The 24,053-nt window shown below is 42.8% G+C and overlaps 1 protein-coding gene across 1 annotated transcript in view; it reads left to right on the top strand.

Annotated features, from left to right (window-relative positions):
* ADRA1A (adrenoceptor alpha 1A) overlaps nt 1-7,521 on the top strand; it is a 111,418-nt gene extending 103,897 nt beyond the window's left edge. Inside the window, exon 4 of the mRNA XM_025394165.1 lies at nt 5,698-7,521. Within this exon, the coding sequence (XP_025249950.1) occupies nt 5,698-5,718 (21 nt within the window). The 3' untranslated portion in view covers nt 5,719-7,521. The remainder of the gene's footprint in view (nt 1-5,697) is intronic.
* Nucleotides 7,522-24,053: the final 16,532 nt, after the last annotated feature.

Here is a 24,053-nt window from a genome sequence, read left to right as displayed (position 1 = left end):
TGGGTGATGAGATGGGGCTGCCCTCAGCAACTCCATCCTCTTCCCAGGTCAGCCTGATTCTGTGAGCTCCAGGCCCACATCCTCCAGAGAGCCCAGGGCATGAGATGGTGCCAGGAGGGTGAGGACATTCTGAAGGCCCCCATGGACTTTTACCCTCTGCTTGCAGTGCTGCCTTTCTGTTCTTATACAATTGCTTCCAAGTACAAACACAACGTGCAGCCGCATTTTAGAAAAGAGTTGGCGGTCAGAGTGGGTGGCTGCAGTATTTCTATCAGCCTCCGTGGTGTGCACCTCTTACCACTCTCTGATGGTTCAAAAGTCTCTACTGAGCCCAGCAAAGTCACCTTCTCTTTCTCTTCTGCATCTTCTGTCTCTTGCCCTTATTGTTCCTTTCCTGTTAACTTTCCCTCTTAAGAGCACCTGAGGGCCTTCCAGGCCTTGATTAATCCCATAAAGTAAAGCTGGTTTTATGATAGCATTGAGCAATGCTTAACCCATCGGAATGTATACCCTAAGCAAACTGTCAACCAGGCAAAGGGTGTTCTTTTTCTTCTGGTGCGCTGCTCTTTGTCCCTGTCCCCAGCAGCCCATCTGCTGCTGGAACTTGTTCACGGAGTCCTTCTGCCAACTCATCATATTCTTGTTCCAGGAACTTTTCTGCTTTAAGTAAAGGATCTTCTCCCAACCAGTATGCTCCTGCTTTTGCAGATACAGCACAGCTCCATGCATTTCCAGCTCCATCATATTAGTGTCCTAGCCAATCATAACAAACAAATGGGGTGGCTTCAACAACAGAAATATATTGCGCCACCATTCTGGAGGTTGGAAAGTCCAAGATTAAGGCGTTGGCTGGTTGTTTCCTGTGAGGCATCTCTCCTTGACTTATAGATAGATATCTTCTCGCTGTGTCTTCACATGGTCTTTCCTCTGTGCATTTCTCTGTCCCAATTTCTTCTTCTTATAAGGACACCTGTTTTATTGGATTAGGGTCAACCCTCATCACCTCATTTAACCACACCATGCCTTAAAAGGCACTATCACTGAATACAGTCACATTCTGAGGTCTTGGGGACTTCAACATAGGAATCTGTGGGAGACTCATTTGAGCCCATAAGGACTCTCTCCTCACTCTCTCATTTCTGCCCATACAAAATGTATCCATAATTCTTTTCCCAGATTAGAAGTTTAAATTCGGCCCTTTCTGATCATTCCAATTTCTCTCCAAGTTCTTACAGCAATTGTCTGTAGAATCTATTTGGCAACTAATTCTGTAGTCTATTGTAATTTTTCTGTTGTCTTTAAAAGTCTGTATCTATTTAAAGTATTTTAAAGGGTACCTTGTATACACTGTACTTATATAAGTCCTGTCTTCTCAACTAGAGGAGAACTCCTGGATGGCAGCAATGGTCTGTCACTTAGCATGCCCATGACAGTACTCCAGCCCCTAAGCAAACATGGAGAGAGGGGTGCACAGCAGAACAAGTAATAAGATCCAACCACTAGTTACAGATAGCAGCTGGGAGGCCAGTCCCCAGGGACCTGGAAACATCAGAAGATCCACTCAGAAAGGCTCAAGTTGATGACCCTGAGGATTCTTAGGGACAGTAAGATCCAGTTAGGGGTGCAGAGCACAGCAGTGGGGAACCCCAGGTCAGCAGTGGGGAATCCCAGCCATCTTGAGTCAAGTGGGCATATGCTTACCCAGAGACATCTGCACCTGAGGAAGCAGAGCCCCATCATTAAATAGGATAGACCCTAGACTCCGAGAGGAGGGTGAGACCGAACAAGATGGGATAAGAACCAACAGCAGAGCCCAATCTTGGGAACTGGGGCATTGAGGACCACATGAGAGCCCTGTGATCATGCTGGGGCCCCCATGCCAGTGATAGGTGGGCTAAGGGTATATCAGTGCTGTCTACCCTGTATCACACAACTGGCTTAAAAAATGGGTGCCAAAGAGCTTCATGTAATTTTCCTCTACTCTTCTCATAGCCTAAAACTGACAGAAAAGAGGAAAGGAAGCTGCATTGTTTGGATTTGATATGAGGATGTAGACAGCTAGGCCCTGCTAAAAGCTGTCTTAATTTCGACCTTCTGAAGACCACCTCCCACTCTTAAAACCTAAGCCTTCGTAAGCGCAATAAGACGGTCCTGCTGCCCTGCTGCCCACTCTGCCTGGTCTCAGGGCATCCTGGCCTGCACACCTTGTGCCTCTTGAAAAATTCCATGCCATTTCCACTTAATCACCCAACCCAAGAGCCTTGTATTGCCTCACAGTGTTTCCCTGACAGCCACAGAGTGATATATTCTCTTCTGTCCTGGTTCCTGCTAAGAAGCAAAGAGCATTTATCCTCATTTGGAAGAATCAGGACTGTTCTAACTGCATTGCACCTGCTGTTGTGTTTTCTGGGCAAGACACCATGCCGCTGTGGCCTCCTATCCCCCTCCTTCCTCCCTGGGCACTCTCAGGTTGCAAGTGTTTCTGCTTCCACAATATCAATCACATCAGAACACCTTTGCTGTCTAGAGTCACGTGATGTACCAACTTTAGTCCAATCTGGAAATGACAGGGGGAAAATCACATCAAAAGGAAAAGCCTACAAAAGTATTCAGTCTATTCAAGCCCAAAAGCCATCCAAAACCAGGTTCGAATAAGTGTAGCAATGGCTTATTGATTTATCTTTAAACATTGCATTTCTTCCACTCCCTTGTCTTCATTCCTGTTGCTAAATGCAGCCTTATCTTTCATAATGAAAAGAGTTTGACTAATTGAAGTCTCAAGAGATAGGAAGGCTGTGGCCCATTAATCAAAAGCTGAGCATCGGGTAAAGTACTTCGTGCCCCACAGTGCCTCCCCTAGTCAGTCCTGGAGTCATAGCAGAGGTGACAGTGGTTGTAAAGAGCAGAGAAGGAGGGGATCTTGATGAATGTGGTGGGGAATGAGCAGCTTGAATCTACAAATAAGGATGTCCAAAGTCAATCTGACAAGTAGGAAGGCTATTAAAAAGTACTTCTGTGAAGTATTTTTAAGATCAAAGCAAGCATTACAAATATTTAAGTAACAATCTATTGCTAGTTTTCTACATACTTTAAACAAAAAGAGTCAAACTTTTATTAGGAAATAATTGAATAAAAACTGAGGTCTGTTGCTTGCTCTCATCCCCATTCCCAGCGGCTTGTCTGGCCCCAACTTCTTCTTCTGAACATCATACACAACCCTGATACTTAAACTTCAACAAGTGAGAGCTGACATTTGTGCAACAGAAATTCTGCCTCAGCATTTAAAGCTGAATCAAAAACACATGCTTTCTTCATCAGATGTGAGGGAAAACAAACTATTTTTATCTCTGGGTATAACAAGTCACAAGCAATTCACTCTCCAGTATTAACACAGAAACTTAACCCAATATTGCCAACAACGAAATCATTTTGCTCCCTATAATGCATCCATGATGATTTATACAAAGATAAAGTTTAAATAGTAAAAATGGTATTTTCGGAGTATCCACTACATGCCAAGTTTTTTGCACATGGTATGGTAAGGTATGAGATTTCATAGTCACATTACAAAAGAAATATTTTCCCAGAGAATAAATACATTATGGGTATGAGACAAGGAAAGTAAGTCAAGTCTGCAGGGAGTTTTGAAAAAGAGAAAGACTGGAAAGAACTGTTCTCTTCTATGTTCTCCTGGTGTTCTCCTGTGCTCACCGCTTAGCTTGCTAAACGTGACCTTCCCAACTCCACTCCAAGGCCCATGCTAGGAAGGGCACTGGAAGGATCTGGAAAATGGTGTTGAGAGAAGACCAATGATGGACTAGGAGTCACAGGCCTGGGCTTCATTGCAGTCCCCATCTCTGTACCTATTTAAGAGGCCCTAAACAAGTCATGTGACCTCTCTTGAGCCATTTTCCTCACCTGTGAAATGGGATTAGCAGATAAAATTGTGTACATGAAATGCCTTATGAGCTGATAAAGCTAAAAAATCATAGTAGGCCCCCTATAAATGCTAGCACTCTTTCCCCGTCTTCATTTCCCCTCTCAAATGCCATCTAAATAAGACGCAACTATAAATTAGATGACCTTTAAAGTATCTTCAAGCACTGAAAGTGCCATATGCAGGAAGAGAGAAAATAAGTCCTTCACTTTCCTTTGCTCTTTATCTCACTTCAGGTTTACATTTCCAGGAGTTGGTCATGCCCACCCGAAGACATTCATTTCTCTGTAATTAGAAAGCAGGTCACAAAGCACCTGCTGCACCGTGGGTCAGGTCCTGTCATTCCTGCATTCAATGTGCTAGGCACCAAATCCCAGCTCTCAGTTATTCCCCACACCACGCTACTTTCTTTGGGTTGGAAATATCTCCACCTGGAAAATTTGTCTTAGCTTTTAAAAATCAGGCAAACTGCACGACTTTGAAGATTTCCACCAAGCTCTCTGAATTGTAGACAGGCCAGAACAAGAGTATCCAAGGCTGGTGTTTGTCATCTTCCTCACATTGGCTACTTGCTTAGTAATAGAAAGTATTTTAAGTTATCATAGTTGTCCTATGAAAGACACTACATAAAATGCAATCATTATAGAAAAGGTGTGTGTGTTTGCCTTTGTGTGTGTGCGTGCGTGTGCTTATATAAATGATGTTATGGGAAAGAGAAGTAGTTTTGACCACTGGAAGGCAGTACAGCATTTGAAGCAAAACTAAGATGTAACATCATCTAAGGAAATATGGGATGAGCACCTCCGGGCTTGGGCAACTATTGGAAGTAAATGTTTACAAGCCAAAACCGCAAATTCCCAATCATGAACAGAGGTCGTTTTGATTTCACTGCAAGTTGAAGATCACTATAATACCCCCAACGGCTGGCTTTCACATCATCCAAGGGTCACGACTCATGCTACATTGAAGCGTATGAGTGTCTGCTTGTGTCACAAACCTGACAGAGTAGAGGTGGGGGGTGGGGGAAATGGAAGCAAAAGGGACAGACTTGACGCTGCACTTCCAGACTCGCATGGAAGCTCCAGGTCACAATCTTAGTTCCAGTTTCAGGTTCTGCCAGTCAAGTCTAGACATTTCTGGGGCGCCCTTTAAGTGGTCTCCAGCAGCCTTCTAGGCAGGTGGCTTCAGAGGGAGGTCCACACTGCAAGCTCAGCTCACCACAACTCAGGCTGACGGGGCAGTCAGCCATGCCCGGAGGCTGAATTTGGCAGGGACTTGCTGCCATCTCCCTGCCAAATGGTCTCTCGTGACTCAGAATCTCAAAATTGTTTTAAAGAGAGGAAAAAAGTCACTTTCGGGGATGAGGTTCTTGGCCCAACTCTGCTTTATGTAAACACAGTCTATGACTATTTCAGTCTTCTGGATTTTGAGAAGCAGCTGCAAGGATGAACGGATTGGTGTTGGCCCAAATTAAAAAGAAGAGTGTTCAGTTCTTTCAGTGTTTGGAGAAAGAAGACCAAAAGCATCATCTCACAGGGAGCAGAATGTGAGCAGCCTGGCTAATGAGAAAATTAGAGGGATCCTCAATTTGAGAAGAACCTGCTCTACCGGAGTCTGAACTTGTGAAAATGGACACATTGGGTCTGGAGTAAGAATTCTTACTCTACAAAAGGGTAAAATTGTGATCACATTGATGCATGATGCCTAGGATATTAAAAATGCATGATTAATTAAAGGTTAGTCTACCTTGTGTTTTAAAGGGACACACACCCATAACATGAAGCCAGCTTCCTGTCCACAACTGTTGTCCTTACTGCCCAAGGAAGGGGAGCATTTGAAGCAAATGCACGAGTGAAGCAAACCCACCACTCATCCTGTGAACCACTGTCTTTGGAATCCACCCCAGGAGCCCAGGAGCCTTGCATGTCACATGGATTGAATTCTTTATCAAGAATCCTTCTGACTAAGGTACAAATCCAATATATTACTGTTGCTGATGCAAGAAAAACGTAACTTAAGGAATGATCATGAATGCAAAGGGCAAGAGGAAAAGAGCCTTCGGAGACAAATAGCTCGATTTTTTGTAAATCAGTTTCGTACAACCTCCCTCCCCCATTTCATTCCTAAAAGTTCACTGAGAATGATCAGCCATGTGTAGGGTGTGAGGAATTCCATAAGGCACCCCAGTTTCTTCAATAAGTAAATGGCATTTTAAAAAGGGGAACTTTTATGGGTTAAAATATTCTTAAGAGATGTATTCATCAAGTATACTGTATAAGCGTTGTTCATTTAGATCTTTATTAAAGTGTAAAAAGACATTTTTGAAGTAATTGGAGAAAATTAAGAATAGGCTGGGTCCTATTAGATGTTAGATAATTAGATTGTTACTTTAAATTTTATTGGATGTGATAATGGCATTGTCCTTAACTGGTAAGTGCATATCAAAGTATGTTTACAATTTGCTTGAAAGTTTTATTGCCAAAAGTGGAGAAGCAAGGGTGATAGATGAAATAAGAATGGCAGGCAAGGCCACACGCTGTTCTTCCATGTTTGTGCATGTTTGAAATTTTTCAGAATAAAATATTTTTAAAAGAAAAACAAGGCACATTTAACTTGTAAAAGTCAGTGTCCCTTGAATTCTGGAACATTCATAGACATGAAAATCATGCTGCAAAACAAAATCCCCTTTGTTCAAAGAGAGCTGCTGTTGCACTCTCTGCTCTCTCATTTCTTTATTCACTCTATAATATTCAGTGTAGCTGACTGTGCTCCAGCCCCAAGTCCAGGGGATGGAGAATAACAAGGGCAGAGACATAGTCCTTGCCCTCCAAGCATCTATGATATTGACACAGTGCCATGGGAGCTTGGTGGAGGGCCTCAGTCGACTGCAGAGTTAGGCTTTTCAAAAGTGGTGATCTCTACGGTGAGTCTTGGAGGACACAATGGGGTGGGGAACAGAAACAGTTGTTCCAGGCAAAGAAGGGAGGAATCTGTGCAAAGGCCCAGGGGCTGGTAAACCTTGGGCGTGTGCTAGGGCTGCTGCCTCCTCCCAAATGTCGGGGCACAGGGCAGTCAGTCTCACTTATCATGGTGACCACTTGGCTCTACAAACCCCCACTGCCCAAGTCCCCACAGGCAAACCACACAACTGCTCTTCTTCTCACTCTTTTTTTAAGCCAAGAAAGAACTCACTGAAACAGCCAGTCGGTGGTGAGTCCAAGGCTTTCCTGACAGAGTGACCATGTTTGGCTTGGCTGAAAATCACAAAGCCTTGGTTTCCCAGTTGTCTGATTCTCTTTGTTCTCAAGGCCTGGTGCAGCATTACAGTGGGATGGCTAAACAGAAAAAAAAAAAAAAAAAAAAAGGAGGTCTATTTCTCTCTCTTCACACAAATAAATATTTGCTCAAGAATGGAAGTGCCTAATTCTTAAGAATAACCAAATGCTTTGGACGTCTAAACAAGCAAATCATATACAAGGCAATTCAGTGTTCCTACTAATTGAGAAATTGTTTTTAGCAAGAAGATGTTCTGCAGCACGTTTTTAAAAAACAAGTTTTACAACAACAACAACAACAACAAAAAAGAAAATAACTGAATCACTATAATACACCCAAAGGTTGACTTTCACATCACCGAAGGGTCACATCTCACGCTACACTGAAGCGTATGAAAGAGTGTCTGCTCGTGTTAGAAACCTGATGGACTAGAGGTGGGGGGCGCAGAAATGAACACAAAAGGGACAGACTTGAAGCTGCACTTTTGCAATCAACTAGCAGTTAGGAAGGACTTGACTTGCTGGGGCTAAGGAAAACAAATTTGGAGGTCCATTTTGCCTGTGAAATTAAAATTATACTTCAGTAAATAAAGCTGACGCCATTTAACAATGAACCCGGTGACATTTCCTGGCTTGCTGCAGCGTTTCTGCTCGTCTCCTTGTTACATTTGTTCAAAATACAAACACAGCATTTCCATGTTGCCACAGAAGCAAATGTGGGCTGACTGGCTGGTTTTAGCTGCTATGGTTTTTCTGTAACCTTTAACAATTGTTGTGACAAATAAGATTCCATGTATGGTGCAATTTCTAACTGTGCAGTGTTTGTGAACCACGTCCACCTTCTCCAGGTTTGGTATTTGGTCGACTAAGTTGACGATGTCATTACCTTTCCTTCCATTTTACAAAAAAAAAAAAAAAAAAGTTAATCTGAATCATGCTGAGAGTTTGGTATGCACGCTATACTATTCAAGGGAGCATTCTCTCCTATGTCAGAATAATATATTTATGTGTGTGAATCAGTATACTTGAATTTGTGGCAACATTTTGTATTGATGCATATATATGACACCCAGGCTGACTACAATGGCTTCAAAGCGTTTAATTTCTCTTAAATGGACTCGGTATCCTTGGAATGTGCTGTGTAAGTGTTTCTGAATTTTCTACACACCATTTTTACAGGTCCATCTGTTTATGATGTGATGTGATAAACAATCACGTTGATTTTATGTTTCTTTTCAAAGAAAATGAATGTATATAGTACTAAGCAGATGAATAAATTATTGAAAATATACACTTCATGGATCATGCCCACTGATAAAAATGAATTTATTTTATTTGTTGAACAAAGTGACTGTTCAAATTATAAGAATTTATATTGTCCTTATTAATATGAATGCCATCTATTTAAGTGTTGTTCAATATTGATATGTATTCTCTAATAAAATATTTTAAACCTCTTTCTTTAAACACATAACACCCTAGTTCTTCAATCATGGTGTGTTGTTAATGTCTCTTGAGAAATGGAGTGGGTAGCGCAGACAAAGAAAGTTGGTATCTTCAGCCAGCTGCATAAGGTAGATTGTAATAGTTTGCAAAGTGTCCTTTGCTTTTTGGATGAATAGGTATTAAGATTTGTTTTAAGATTTGTCTTCATTTATCCATTTGTAAGTAGCATTTTTTTGTTATAGAAATAACTCATTCATTATAGAAAATGTAGAAAATCAGTAAATAAGTATAGGAAGAGCACAATAGAAGGTGCCTTTAAGTTTACCTTCCAAAGATAACACTTTATTATTTTCTTCAAGAATCTCATTTTTATATCCTCACTTTAAAAAAAATAAAATAGAAAGTATACTGGAAAAAATAATAAATAGGGTAGATCGGACATAGGGTGTACAGGGACATAGGGTGTACAGGGACTGCATTCAAGATATGGGCAAGGACCAGAATACACCTGGATCATCAGGTTTAGAAGCAGGTAGTGGGGGAATGTGGTATTGGAAGTCAGACACATGGAAATGTTGGATGTGTTCAGGGCAGGACATATTAAATTACTCATAGCCAAGGCAATAGGTTATGAGGGCCGAGGTCAGAGAAGATCGCCGACAACACAGCTGTGTTTTGGTGGAGTGCTTTGATGGAGGTTCTTCTCTGGCCAAGGGCTCAGAACCTGGAAGCCTCAGGGCTACCCTTTCGGCCCCACTCCCTCAGTGGGACTTCTCAGCAGTATGGTTTCCTCCTTGGGGACATGAACTCTGGAGTCAGATTGCCTGGCAGCTGTTACAGGCTCCAAATTCCCTCAACCACTCGCCACTTAGAAGATCTTAAGCCAATGTTTCAACATCTCCAAATCTTCACTTCCTCGTCTCAAAAATGAGAACAATGGCTACTGCGCATCATTAGAGGGCTTCTGGGCTAATGAAATAAAACTATGCAGGTAATGATTTAAGGAAATGCCTGACATAGAGTTAGCACTCAGCAATCACAGGTTGTTTTTCTTCTCATTGATCTTGCTGGGGGATTTTTGTGGCTGTCACTTTGACTATCCACAAAGGTGAGCATCTGCGTCCCGATGAGGAGGGATCATTATTTTCCAGCCAAAGTCCTTGGCATATAAATCAAATGATAGTAATACAGGAGCTAAAAAGAAATGATTTAGGCAGTTAGGGTAAAAGAGTTCTCGGTGGAATTTCCTTTTAACAAAAAGCAGCCCCAAAATAATTTCTTTTCTAACAAAAAGCAGCCTGAAAAATCAAGCTGCAGGCATAGACAAGCAAGCTTGAAGCTTGCATAGGTAAATGCCAGCAGTTATACCAATAAAAAAGGGATATCTGGAAGCCAGTTATATTCAAAATGGAGGTTTTCCCTTCCCTTTTCTTTGTTGCCACATGCGCAGGTAACATGGCACAGGCCAGGTAAAGACCTCATTTACATAATAAAAGATTAGGGTGGGATGACCAGCCTCCTCTGGCACTATGTAAATGGCACACCTGGTCCAACCAATCCACTATGCCCCATATAAATGAGACACCGCCTCCTCAAGCTCATCTATAAAACCAACCAAATAAAAGTGGCTCACACAATAAGAAAATTGTTAAAACCATTATCAATACTTCGGCCTGAAAACATGCATCTTTGCCAAGATGCTCTCCAGTCAAACTGCCTGGGTTTGAATCCTATCTAGTGATTTGTTAGAATGTTTGCCAATGAGCTCTCTGGAAAAAAAAAAATGCCACATGATCTGTGGCATTTGGTCAATTTTTGTGGTGTAAATTATCCCATAATGGCCAAATTCAAGGTAGCAACATGATGTTGCTGAACACACTGTTGGGAAGAGGTGTGCACAGTCAGTTCTCAAGAGCCTGTACAAGCCAACTTCAACACTCCACTGATCCCACCCATGCCCCTTAGCAGCATGTGACCTAAGCCTACCTAGTGTTCATTTCCGTATCTGTAAAATGGGATAATAATAGAAGCTTCCTCATTGGACCGATACATGCAAAGAATGTCTGTGTAGTTCATAATAAACATTCAATGAGTCTTAGCTGTTGTTGTTGCAATTGCTGTTACTGTTAACACAATACTGATGCCTATTAGCACAGATCACAGATATCTCAGAACAGCAAAAGTGTCCATCCACACACATTCCCTAGTAGATCAACTTTTCTGAAATATGTGTGGCAGCATTACAATCCTTCTTTTGGTCATCATGTAGCACCTACTCCTTACACTCACCCATACTGAATTTGTTGTCTCTGCTTCAGACTTCAAAGTTTTGGGGTTAACTCTGTCCCTTTACTTTTCAATTTTAACCAAAGTATTTAATGATTCTATGAACTAGTTTTCTTAGACAAAAGGCCTCTTAATGCTAAATCATCCTGCCAGCCTATTATTATTATTAATTCTCCTGTTTATAAATATAAATTGCCTTCAACAGAATTTATGAAAAACAACTATTTTATTACGTTGTGTAGGTGGAGGAAAAAATACTTTGTACTCACTCCTCACATGTTATTATGTTCTGATCCATATACTCATTTCAAAATTATATATGCACATGATAAACTAAACAAGTAAAAGCACGGCAGTATCATGAGGTTGGAATGAGCTCTGGGTTTCTGAATCCTATCACTGCAGCCTCGTTGCAGAAACTGTACATAGGAGGACAAGAGCAAAATGGGAAACAACTTACAATTTTTGTTGTTGTTGTTGTTGTTGTTGTTTTGAGACAGAGTTTTGCTTTTGCTGCCCAGGCTGGAGTGCAATGGCGCGATCTCGGCTCACCGCAACCTCCGCCTCCTGGGTTCAAGTGATTCTCCTGCCTCATCCTCCTGAGTAGCTGGATTACAGGCATGCACCACCACGCCCAGCTAATTTTGTATTTTTAGTAGAGATGGGGTTTCTCCATGTTGGTCAGACTGGTCTTGAACTCCCGACCTCAGGTGATCCACCTGCCTTGGCCTCCCAAAGTGCTGGGGCTACAGGCATGAGCCACTGCGCCCAGCCTACAACTTAGAATTTTTATTAATCACCAGGAGAACTGTCTTCCCAAAATTAAAGCATCTCTGCTGAGCTACTCTGTCTCACTCAGGGTTTCCTATACCCAACTTGCTTGCATCTAAAATGTCCAGGTTTGAGGAATGCCACAGAAGGAATGTCTGTGTCCCTCCAAAATCCTTATGTTAAAATATCATTCCCATTGTAAAACTATTTGGAGTTGGGACCTTTGGGAAGTAATTAGGGAAAGCCTTCGGGAATGAGATTTTTGTCCTTACAGGAAGATACCCAGCTGAGTGTGGTGGCTCATGCCTGTAATTCCAGCACATTCGGAGGCCAAGGCCAGTGGATCACCTGAACTCAGGAGTTCGAGACCAGCCTGGGCAACATGGTGAAACCCTGTCTCTACTAAAAATACAAAAATTAGTTGGGCATGGTGGCACATGTCTGTAGTCCCAGCTACTTGGGAGACTGAGGCAGGGGAATCGCTTGAACCCAGGAAGCAGAGGTTGCAGTGAGCCAAGATCTTGCCACTGCACTCCAGCCTGGGCAACAGAGCAAGATTCGGTCTCAAAAAAACAAAAAAGAAAGAAAGAAAAAACAAAGAAAGAAAAATAAGAGACCCCAGCCCAGATAGCTTCCTTGTCCCTTCTGCTATGTGAGGCTCCAGTGAGGAGATGGCCACCTATGAAACAGAAAACAGGCCTTTACCAGATACCAAATCTGCCAGTGCCTTGCTTTGAACTTCCCAGCCTCCAGAGCTGAGAGAAATAAATGTATCTTGTGTATAAGCCACCTATTTATGTTATTTTGTTACAGCAGCCCAGATGAACTAAGACAAGGACAAATTTCAATGCTCACATGCCACTAGCCCTATGAACCAAACACTAATGAAAAAGCTGAAATTGAGAGTAGAGTCATGACCAGGACTTATTCTGGAAGGGAGGCCCTGATCATAAAACAATAGAGATAGGAAATGAGTGAAGAAGAGTGGAAACTTTCCCACTAAGAATACATGGTCCAAGAACAACCAGCCAGATTGTGCATTCCTTTTTGGTTTGGGCTGCCCATGGAGAAGTCATAAGGCCAAAAGACAGCAGTGAAAGCAAAGGCAGAAATTTCTTCCTCTCTGTGGGTAAAGGAGCAAATACAAAGAGAAAAGCAGACAGTCTTCCTGCCCTCTTCATATAAATGCCATATGTGGATATAAATTGAAAAGTAATAGTTTCACCAATCTCTAGTCCTACTCCCTAGAGGTAACCACCCTTACCATTTTCTTGTGAGTTTACTCATTCAATGCATAGCTATTAAAAATTTGTTACATGCTAGGCATCATCTTTGACCACATTCGTGAACAAAACAGAATAACATAAGGCTTACTCTATGAAGCTAACATGCTAGAACAACTTCCAGAAATGCTCTATAAACATGCAAATATGTGGATTGCACAAATATCCTTATAAAAACAGAATGAGCCAGATACTGATTGGTTATATTAGATGCATCTCTATAGATCAGTGATTGGGCCATCAGCCCCTGATTATCTTAGATCCCTGGGTTGTTGCCATAACAAACACACCACAAAGTTAAAGAAAAGTCCAGTCTCCTGTCCTTTGGAAAGTTATAGTTTGATATTATGAGTCCTACAAAACAACTTTGAGAGCTTATTTTAGAGCTTCTAGTATTTTTAGGGGCCATGAGTATATTTCAATCATGTTGTCACTGCCTAAAACATTCTTGAAACTGTTTTGAGACTGCCTTCAGAGTCAATTTATGTGTGGTACCTCCCCCAACAAATTCCTTATTTACTTATTATTGGAAATAATACTAACCTTGACCACAAAACATCTTTCTCCAATACAAAAAGTGAACCTCACCTGCTGAGGAGACAGTTTCAGAGGTCCTCTCTGGTTGAGTCCGTAGGTGACTGGTGCCAAGACATTGGCCAGGTCATCCTATTGGCCAAATGCAAGCTGGGAGGATCAAACCACTATAAAAAGCCATGCTGAATAAACCCAGTGGAAAAAATTAGGTCAATGGTTTTTCAACTTTTTTTTTTTTTTTTAGACAGAGTCTAACTCTGTCACCAAGCTGGAGTGCAGTGGCACAATCTTGGCTCACTGCAACCTACGCCTCCCAGGTTGAAGCCATTCTGCCTCAGCCTCCCGAGCAGCTGGGACTACAGGCACGCGCCACCAGGCCCAGCTAATTTTTGTATTTTTAGTAGAAATGGGGTTTCACCATGTTGGCCAGGATGATCTCGATCTCTTGACCTTGTGATCCACCCACCTCAGCCTCCCAAAGTGCTGGGATTACAGGCATGAGCCACTGCACCCAACGCAACTTTTTTTTTTCTTTTTTAACAGTGCAATCCTTTCTTTGGATGAAATCTTACTCAGAAGCTCAATATGCAAAAGAAAGAAAAACAGTAGTTCTGGACGGATGTTGGGAGTGGGATAAGACCCCAACCACTCAGAACCACTCCCCAACACACACACACGCACACTCTCCACAGTGACTACTGAGGGGCCTCTAGAGGGCACACAGGACACTGTGGAGCATGATTTAAGCACCGCCAGACTACACATTCTTCTGGGGCAGTTATCTTACCTTCCCATAGACACCCAGCCCATAGCCATTGGTTAATAAAGGTTTTCCAAATGAGAAAGGGGATCAGGTAGTAAATGGCTGTTGAAGGAGTAGAAGGTGGGGGGCTCTCAAAAGACCTCAACATTTAAAGGAAACTACTAAAGAGCAATGGAAGACCCACTGCTCTTGATCTACCAAAGATCATTACCAAACAGTGGTTCGTATCTGCAAGAACAATTTCCTATAGGTTGAAATCCAGAGCAGACAGAAGTTTTCGAAGGCTGGGGAAAAAAAAAACAGATGGGGCATCCTAGCACTCTGAATTCATGACATGAATGAGTAGGAGGTAGCCCATGGTCTGGGGGAATGGGGTGATGGTAACTGATGACAGAGGAGGAGACAAATGCTCCATTTTCATTTTGCTCCCTACTCCTCCAGCAGAGATAATAATCGATTTGAAACCTAGGGAAGTAACACAGGGATCAAGTGGATATACATGGGAACCATGACAAGTGCAGGTGCTGGGGTGTGGTCAGGAGGGCCCTGGCTCTGAAGCCACCCTTGAGGGTACCAGTAGAGAGGCAGGACCTGGGAATGGGTCTCTGAAGTGCCCAAGTGGTGCTCTTCTCCACCTTCCCTGGCAAGCCCTGAATACACTGATACGTACAGTTAGCCAACGTTCAGTTATGGTTTTCAGGGGCAGGCATTGTTCCAAACGATGTACATACACTAACTCATGTAATGCTCCCAACAGAACTATGAAGTAGTTTCTATTGTTTCCCTCCTTTTACAGAAGGAAAACTGAGGCTCAATGGGGTTTAGGGGTTTGAAAAATTTTCAAACACAAAATTCTCACTCCAAGTAAGTGGCAGAGATTGGATTTGAACCAAGGTACTTTAACTCCAGAGACCGATTTATTAACCAATATGCCCTCCTAGACACTAGACTCTCAGTTTTATTCCCAGTAAAGACTCAAGTTGAAGGACACAGCTGGTATCTGTGGGCAAATGAGCTTTGTGAGGGGCTGCCCTATGGGCAGTGCAAAACCAGGGTACCCAGACCAGATGGGGTGTGGAGGAGCCTGCCCAAGGGGGACACAGCCTGGAAAAGCTAAAAGAAACTGCTGCTCCCTGAAGGCAGCTCATCCCAAAAGGATAAAAGGAGTCTTAGAACTGAGCCCGCCACTTTATTCATTCCAGATTCACCAATTGGATTAAGCTACTCCTTCAGGGGATGGGTGGAGGAAGAGTTGAGGAGTGGGCAGGACACACTCACCCTAACAAGGAGCACAGAGGGAGACAGGAAAGGTCAGGGCAATGGTGGGACCCAAAGTTGGGTAGGAAGCAAAATTCAGGACAGGACAAAGAGCCAGCAATAAAGCAAAGTGGAGAGACTAGATCTCTACAAATGGTCTAAACCAGCAGATATCCTGAGATTGAAGAAGCTATGAAAGGTGGACCCAAGAGCTGAGCAAAGGGTCAGCAACCAGGGCATGTGCTAGGTGGCTTCAAACACCTCCTTAGGATAGGCACTTTACACACACTGTCTAATCTATTCTTCACAGTCAGCTTTTAAAGTCCAGAGTATGTTCCTTTTACAGATGAGGAAACTGAGGCATAGCACAATGAAGCACCTGCTCAGTTCCTGCTGTCCAGGGCCAGCATCATGTTCCTTCTCTCCGTATAGCAAACTGACTTCTTGCAAAGAAAAGAAACTTGCTACGATGCAAAACATTCAAATGCTGCCCTAAATTAGAGCATGGCTTTTCAAATTCTCCACCTTATATAATAAAGCTCCTAGTAACATGTTTAATATGGTTTTTCTCCAAAAACACATTCACTACCCACCTTTGATAATATTCTAACATCCTGAAATCAAAGCACACAGTTTTAGAAACATAACAGAATATCTAGACTAAGGGCATCCCTGAACATAGAGTTGTGGCCACTACACCAGCCTCCAGTTCCCGAAGCAAGCACTGTGACACCATAAGACAGCTGAGACAATCTGATATTTTTGCTTTTTGATGAGGAAGCCAATGAGAGATCCAGCCCCTGTAAAACATGGACACCAGTACTGAAAGTTATTATTCCTTTTGCAGCTAATTCCAGCCTTGCTGCTTGGAAGGCTCTCTTAGGACTCAGAGTTGAAATTCTCCAAATAGTAAATATTGCTTCCAGAAAATTTCTTCCCAGAGTTCATCACGGTAACACATTTTTTAATTACTTGCAAAATGAGCACCAGTTAATCCCCTTGCTCCCTATTAGCCGGTGACTAGAGAGATGCTGATTTAATAGCTGCTTGCCACCCACATGAAAGGGAGATCCTACCACTCTATGACAAGGATTTCCTAAGGGAAGAAAAGGACTCTCCTCTCCAAGCTCAGTCCCATGTGGACCAGGAGGTTTGAGAGGTTTGAGAAGAATTCACACCCATTTTTAGAAGAGACATCCTCACATCGTCACAGTGTGCCTGCCACTGTAAATCTAAAGAGGACATGAGGACAAAGCCAGAAAGACAAGACCTTCATGCCTCAGGCACAGGGTCCCCAGGCACTGTTTTGGACTGCAATCACGTGAGAAAGACTCTACAGAAAATGAAGAAAAACAACTCTGATGGACAAGCATCCTTTTCTAGTTTGCTACGGTTAGAAGTTGTCTGGATAGGCAGTAGAGTTCTCAGCCCAGGCAAGTAAAAGCATGGTACATTGACATTCAGGAATCTCACCTTGGATATGGCAAGAAATTCATGAGGCCAGAGAACCACCCCGGCTGCCCTTATAGATCATGTCCCAGGTATTCTAGGCCCAAAATTGCCTGCCCAGATGGTTCTGAGATTGCCTCCAGAACAGACTGAAGGCCATGTAGATGACCACTAGTGCACTTGGAAATATTAAGAAAATCATCCCCATCTCCTTAGGTGCCCGTGTGTTCTGAATCTCCCATCTTCTCTTACCTCTTTCCTCACCCAGCCTGGAGCTCTTGCTTTAGACCTGGACCACGGGAGCCCTCAGTTTCCTGGTTCAGTCACCCTTTCCCTGCAAAGTGCAGCAAAACCAATGATCTGCCTCAAAAATAACCATTGCTGCCACTCGTGGAGTACTCCCTACGTACCACGCAATACTCTGTGAGATAATAAGAAATGTATTTGGTCTTTGTTCCCGGTTCCTAGCACAGAGCCCCTAAAATCTTTGGAATTTCTAGAGTGACAGGAGTGTCTTCGGTCACATCTGAGTTCATGCTAATGAGGTGACTTAAGGTGGCACCCCTAGAGAGCCTCAGGATGTGGCTGGTTGCCAGGAAGACCAGGTAGTAGAGGATGGAAACATTCAGCCCCACCAGTCAACCTCCAAAAAGAAGAGAGTGCTGGAGACTAAGCTCTATTGAAAACTCTTGAACAAGATAGGATGTGTGAACACATCCAGGTGCTAGGGGCGTGCTGTAACCAGAGAGACTGTGGAAGCTCCATGCATATTGACCCATACCTGCCCTGTGCATTCTTTCTGTTCAGCTGTTCCTGAGGTGTATCCTTTATAAAAAAACAGGTAAACATAAGGCAAGTGTTTCCCTGAGTTCCATAAGCCATTACAGCAAATTATCAAATCTAAGAAGGAAGTTGTGGAAACCCCCAATTTGTAGTGAAGTCAGACAGAAGTTGTAGGTGACCTGGGGACCCACTACTTGGAATTGACATCTGAAATGGGGGGCAGTCTTGCGGGATCCACACTAACTCCTGGTAGCATCAGAATTGAATTAAATTATAGGGCACCCAGATGGTGTCCAGAGAGTTGGAATATTTATTAGTATTGGAAGGCCAAGAGCAACAAACCAAAGCAGAATGCTAAGTGCCTTACATTTAATGCACTAACATTTGCTGCTCACAGCAACATCATAGGTGGTAGTTATTAATTCACATTTTCCATATTAGAGAATAGAGGTCTAAAGAGGTTAAGTAACTTGCCCAGGGCCAAGCCACTAGGGAACCCACCCTGTAATACAACACATTATCAGTGAGTTCCTGTTGGATTTAGGCCCTCAACCACACGTGTCCTTGATCAACAGTACAATTTCAGCTGCTACTCTGACCTTTGACATGCTATGCGTCAACGGAAGAATGATGAGATTCATAAATTTGGAAAGGAGAGCTTTGATTCTCATAAAACATTGCAACATGCAGGCTGGGAACCATAGCTTACAACCCAAAGCCAGAAACAGGAACTTCAAGGGTGTTTTACTGTGCTGACCCTCGTAACCCCACAAACACCCATAAGACAGGGGTTCATCCTAAATTAGGTGGCCAAATATACATATTCAATAAGCTACAGGAGGAGTCTTGAATATTTACGAGAGAAGAAGCATGCTCATATGCAAGTGAGCTTCATGCTTCCCTGTGAGACTATGTTCAAAAAATGCAGCCTTAGCATGATGTGAGAGTCATGCAAGTTTTAGGAACTCTGATGTCAAAGGTGAAGCAGAGGACATGAAAACTCTCACTGCACTTCCTCCCTAGACTGGACAGAACCACCTCACGGTCTGTGGTCTCTCATCAGGAGGGAATGTGGGGTTGTTTTGTCAAACTGCAAAAGGGAGGAGCAGCACCAGGTGGTTGGTTGAACTCAGTGCTGCAGTCTTTTGAAAGGGTTGGTTTCTGTTTAGCCCTTAGGGAAGAAAGACTAATAGCAGTTAGCGAGGGATGGGGGACAATGAGGCGTGTTCAACCTCCCATCAAGTCATGACTGGGAATGCAATTTCCAAGGTTTATCTGGGGTCCTCTTGGCCAAGAGGGATTCCATGCAGTCAGCTGAGGGTGCTTAGAGTGTTTTCCTTCTCACCTGGGTCCCACACCAACCACTTCCCCTTTCCCATTCAGAAGTACTTCCTAGTTCACCAGCAGACATGAGAAGGCAGGTGCTGTTTTCACTGTGCCCCCAACCCCACACATTTATCTAAGCTACATCAAGAATAAAACAATCTCCTCTGTCATTTATCAGTTCCCATTAACTTTACACGCTATGCCTTATTATCTTTTCAAAAAATCCTGCAGGGAAGCATCTTTTTCTCCATTTTATGAGCAAGAAACCACAGCTTCCTAGGATATTTTGACTTTGCAGTATAAGTTCCCATATTACTTTTTTTGTCTTGAAAAACTTTTGACTAGTCTTAATCACTTCATCTACTAGATCAATTTTAATAAGTTACAATTAGCTTGCCATGCTCCCAGGAAAAAAAAAATCACTAGGATTTTGATTCAAATTGCATTAGATTCATAATTTTTTTTTCTTTTTTGAGATGAAGCCTTGCTCTGTCACCCAGGCTGGAGTGCAGTGGCACAATCTTAGCTCACTGCAACTTCTGCCTCCCGTATTCAAGTGATTCTCCTGTCTCAGCCTCCCAAGTAGCTGGGATTACAGGCAACCAACACCATGGCCAACTAATTTTTGTATTTTTTTTAGTAGAGATGGGGTTTTGTCATGTTGGCCACGCTGGTCTCGAATTCCTGACGTCAGGTAATCTACCCACCTCAGCTCCCCAAAGTGCTGGGATTATAGGTATGAGTCACCATGCCTGGCCAGATTCACAAATTAATTTAGAGGAATTTGTATCTCTGCTCTGGGCCTCTTCTCCTGGGTGAGGGGACAAGGCCGGGGGTGGAGCCAGGGCTGGGCAAGGATGTGGAGGGGCTGGTTCAAGAACAGGAGGCACATCCATGTGTGGGTCCCCATACAAGGGACATCTACCACCTCTGCCCCCAAGGAAAGCTTCAGACCTCAAGACAAAGAGGTTATAGAAACAAATCTGAATCTGAAGGTAAGGATGGGAATAGAGAGTAGGTCCAAGCTGTCAAAGGGATCAGAGTCTAGAGGAGGAGAGGAATGCAGGTGACGAATGCAAGCAATGAGGGGGCCATTGCAGGGAGGACACTACATACCTGCATGTGGCCTGGAGCCAGCATCACCACCGCCCTCTCCCTCACTCCATGACAAAGCGGTCTGGGAATCTGAGTGGACTTCACAGCACCATTCACACCTCTTTCTAGGACAACAGGTCCCAGAACTGGCCATGGCGTCATCAAGAGTCAAGCATTCTTAAGTCACTCTGGTTGCCCACGTCTGCTCTGACCAAGGTCTTAGGGTCAGAATGAAGACCTAGGTCCCTGTGTCAGAAGGTGAGGGAGTGGTGAGAGATAGGGGAGTTTAATGAGAGGGAAGTCCATGGGGCCAGAAGACCAGAAGGTCACGAAGTCTGTCACAGTGGGTACCTGAGCTACATCCTGCTAGCTTCTGGAATGAGTGGGTGATGAGACACCCTGAAAGGCAGGTGGACTGTACTATCTGCTCAGTGACTGCCCAGGTGCTAGTGCTGCTCAGTACAGTACTCCTGAAGGCAGTCAGTTACTTAGGAATTTGAGAGAGAACCATCTCCCACATTCCAGTCCCCTTAACATCACACTTACTTTGATCTGTCTCTGACAAAGACCCAGGACCACAGAATGCTTTAGACACCCACTGCCATGGCACAGGTGTCTCTGCTGGGACTCTGAGGGACAGCAAAGACCCAGTCCCTATTCCTACCTCACCTCCTTCCCTGCAACCTGGCCGGTCCATCATGAACAATGAGCTCCCAGGACCAGAGGCAGGCTGAAGTGAACTGCACAGGCTTTCTAGAACATCTTTTTCAGTGGGGATCCGTGGAGCAGACATCCTTCCAAATGCTTAACCACCCCAGCCTCATGAGGAGAGAGAAAAGCCGCACAGAGCAAGCCAGGCAGGGCCAGGGGCCCAGAGCCAGAGCAGCTGTGCATCTAGCCCAGTTCTGCTCACAGTCCCTTCACCCCTCCCAGAGAAGCCACCACCCCCAGCCCAGTGGCGCATGGTCTAGGAACAAACTAGAGCCTCCCCTGCTGGGGATGGAGTGAGAGAGAATGAGTGGGAAAATAGGTTAGAGAGGCATGAACAGGATCTCCTAGCCCCATAAACAACCAATTGACCAGGGATAGAAGCTGTGGTTTTCATTGAGGGAAGATGTCAACAGGTGCACTAAAGACCCACCTGAACCTTTTGCAAGGTTACTCCCCTTTTATCAAAGACAGTGTATTAGTCCGTTTTCACACTGCTATAAAGAAATACCCGAGACTGGGTGTATTAGTTTATTCTTATGCTGCTATGAAGAAATACCTGAGACTGGGTAATTTATAAAGGAAAGAGGTTTAATTCACTCACAGTTCTGCATGACTGGGAGGCCCCAGGAAACTTACAATCATGGCAGAAGACACCTCTTCACAGGGTGGCAGGGGAGAGAATGAGTGCCCAATGAAAGAGGAAGCCTTTTATAAAACCATCAGATCTTGTGAGAACTAGCTCACTATCACGAGAACATGATGGAGAAACCACCCCCCATGATTTAATTATCTCAACCTGGTCCTTCCCGTGACACGTGGTGATTATGGAAACTACAATACAAGATGAGATTTGGGTGGGGACACAGCCAAACCAGATCACTGGGTAATTTTTAAAGGAAAGAGGTTTAATTGATTCACAGTTCTGCATGGCTGGGGAAGCGTCAGGAAACTTACAATCATGGTGGAAGGCAAAGGGGAAGCAAGCTTGGGCCTTCTCACAAGGCAGCAGGAGAGAAAAGAGTGCAAGCGAGGAAAATGCCAGACGCTTGTAAAACCATCAGCTCTCATGAGAACCCACTCACTATCACGAGAAGAGCATGGGGGAAACTGCCCCCATAATCCAATCACTTCCCACCAGGTCGCTCCCTAAACACCTGGGGTTTGTAATTCAAGATAAGATTTGGGTGGGGACACAAAGCCTAACCATATCAGATAACTTTTCTTTGCAAAAACAAATGCTAAAATAGAAAACATAGTAAAACACAAACTAAAAGCACCATGCAGAGATAATCACTGTTAATCTTTGGATATACGAACTCTGTATTTTTGCCATTTGATATAGATGTAGATATAGACAGAGAAGAATGGCACTTACCTAAACCCCAATTGTTCCAAATTTATGTTTTTTGGAGTTTAGATTTACTTCCAAAAGAACAAAATAATACAGACATACAGTGATTTTGATGAATATTTTAGCCCGTGTTTGGTGTGTGTATGCCTGTGTGTGTGTGCGTGCATGTAATCTCTAAGAATGCACACACATGTTTTCTTGCAGCACAACTATTCCTTCAGCATACCATTGTCATCGGCAGCCCATGGGATCACTCTTTTCCAAAGCTCTGTTACTCTGTATGGTTCCATTACATGGTTAAACATGTAAAAAAAATCTTTTAGAGCAATGCAATTTTTTAAATTCTTCTAGCAATTAGACTCCTGAATAAATAATTTCTTCTGTGTACACAAAGTATATTTAACAAAAATGTAGCTTATTTTATTCACTTAGCAATAGTATAAAAATAGCTAATGTTCCTCAGGCTAACATTATAGGCTTAATATTATTCTAAGTGCTTTAGTTAAATTGGTATTTATAACCAACCTAGGACGTAGGTACGACTACATGCCTCTAATTTACAGATGAAGAAACCAAGTCACAGACAGGTTAAGTAACTTGCTCAAGGGCACACAGCCAGCAAGAATTGGAGCCTAGGCTCAGGGCCAGGTGGCTGACCTCAGAGCTTATATGCCTAATCATTATCCACATATTGTAAAATCAACAAAAATGACACAGAAATAATTCTTAATAGCTATAGAATTTTCTATTATATGTTCATACCATGAGTTCCTTAACCAATGCCCATCGTTGCTTATTTAGGCTATTTCCAATGTTTGCCTATTATAAAACACTTCCATAAATAACTTCATGGCTAAATCTTTGCACATATCCACTCCTACTTCCTTAAGATTAATAAATGAAAGTAAAACTTAGCATACGCATATTGTAAGCTTTGATACAGATGGCCACATTGCTCTCCAGAAGAACACACGTTAGGGTTTTCTTTTACTATAAATATTTTTTTATTGACACATAATAATTGTACATACTTATGGGGTATATAGTGATGTTTCCAAACACACAATGCGTAGTGATCAGATCAGGGTCATTAGCATACCCATCATCGCAAACATTTATCATATCTTTGTGTTAGGAACATTCAATACCTTCCTTCTAGCTACTTGAACTAGATAAATATTATTGTTAACTATAGTCATCCTAGAGTGCTATAGAACACTAGATCTTTTCTATTTAGCTGTAATTTTGTATCCTTTAACAAATCTCTCCCCATCCCCAAGAACCTATGTCAATTTATCTTTCCAATAACAATGTTTGAAATTAGTACAGATGTCCCCATATCCTCATATCATTGCATACTATCATTCTATTTTCTTCTTTGTCTTCTGGTGGACTAAACAGGCACCTTGCTATTTAAGCACATTTGATTACCAGCAAAATGGACTGTCAACTTCATAAACTTTTTGACAATCGGTACATCTTCAGCTCTTTTTACACCCTTTGTCTCTCTTTCCACTGTATGTTTGTCTTTCCTTGTTAAATTGTAAGAGCTCTTTATATATTAAAGAATTCAACTCTTTATTGCATAGGCAGCAAACATTTTCCAAGGGTTTTGTTTATCCTTGAATTTTGTTTATATTGCCTTTTGACATAATGTGCTTTTGTTTTGCTTTATTTTGAATTTTTTGGAAATCAAATCTGTGAATATTTCCTCTATGATTTCTGATTTGGGTTATGTTTAGAGTCCTGGGCTGTTATGTAATTTTTACTTGTGTTTTTGTCTCAT

Source organism: Theropithecus gelada, chromosome 8 (genome assembly GCF_003255815.1).
Source record: "Theropithecus gelada isolate Dixy chromosome 8, Tgel_1.0, whole genome shotgun sequence".
Taxonomy (NCBI): Eukaryota; Metazoa; Chordata; class Mammalia; order Primates; family Cercopithecidae; genus Theropithecus; species Theropithecus gelada.
Note: the sequence above shows the minus strand (reverse complement) of the source record. Positions and strands in the feature narration are given on the sequence as shown.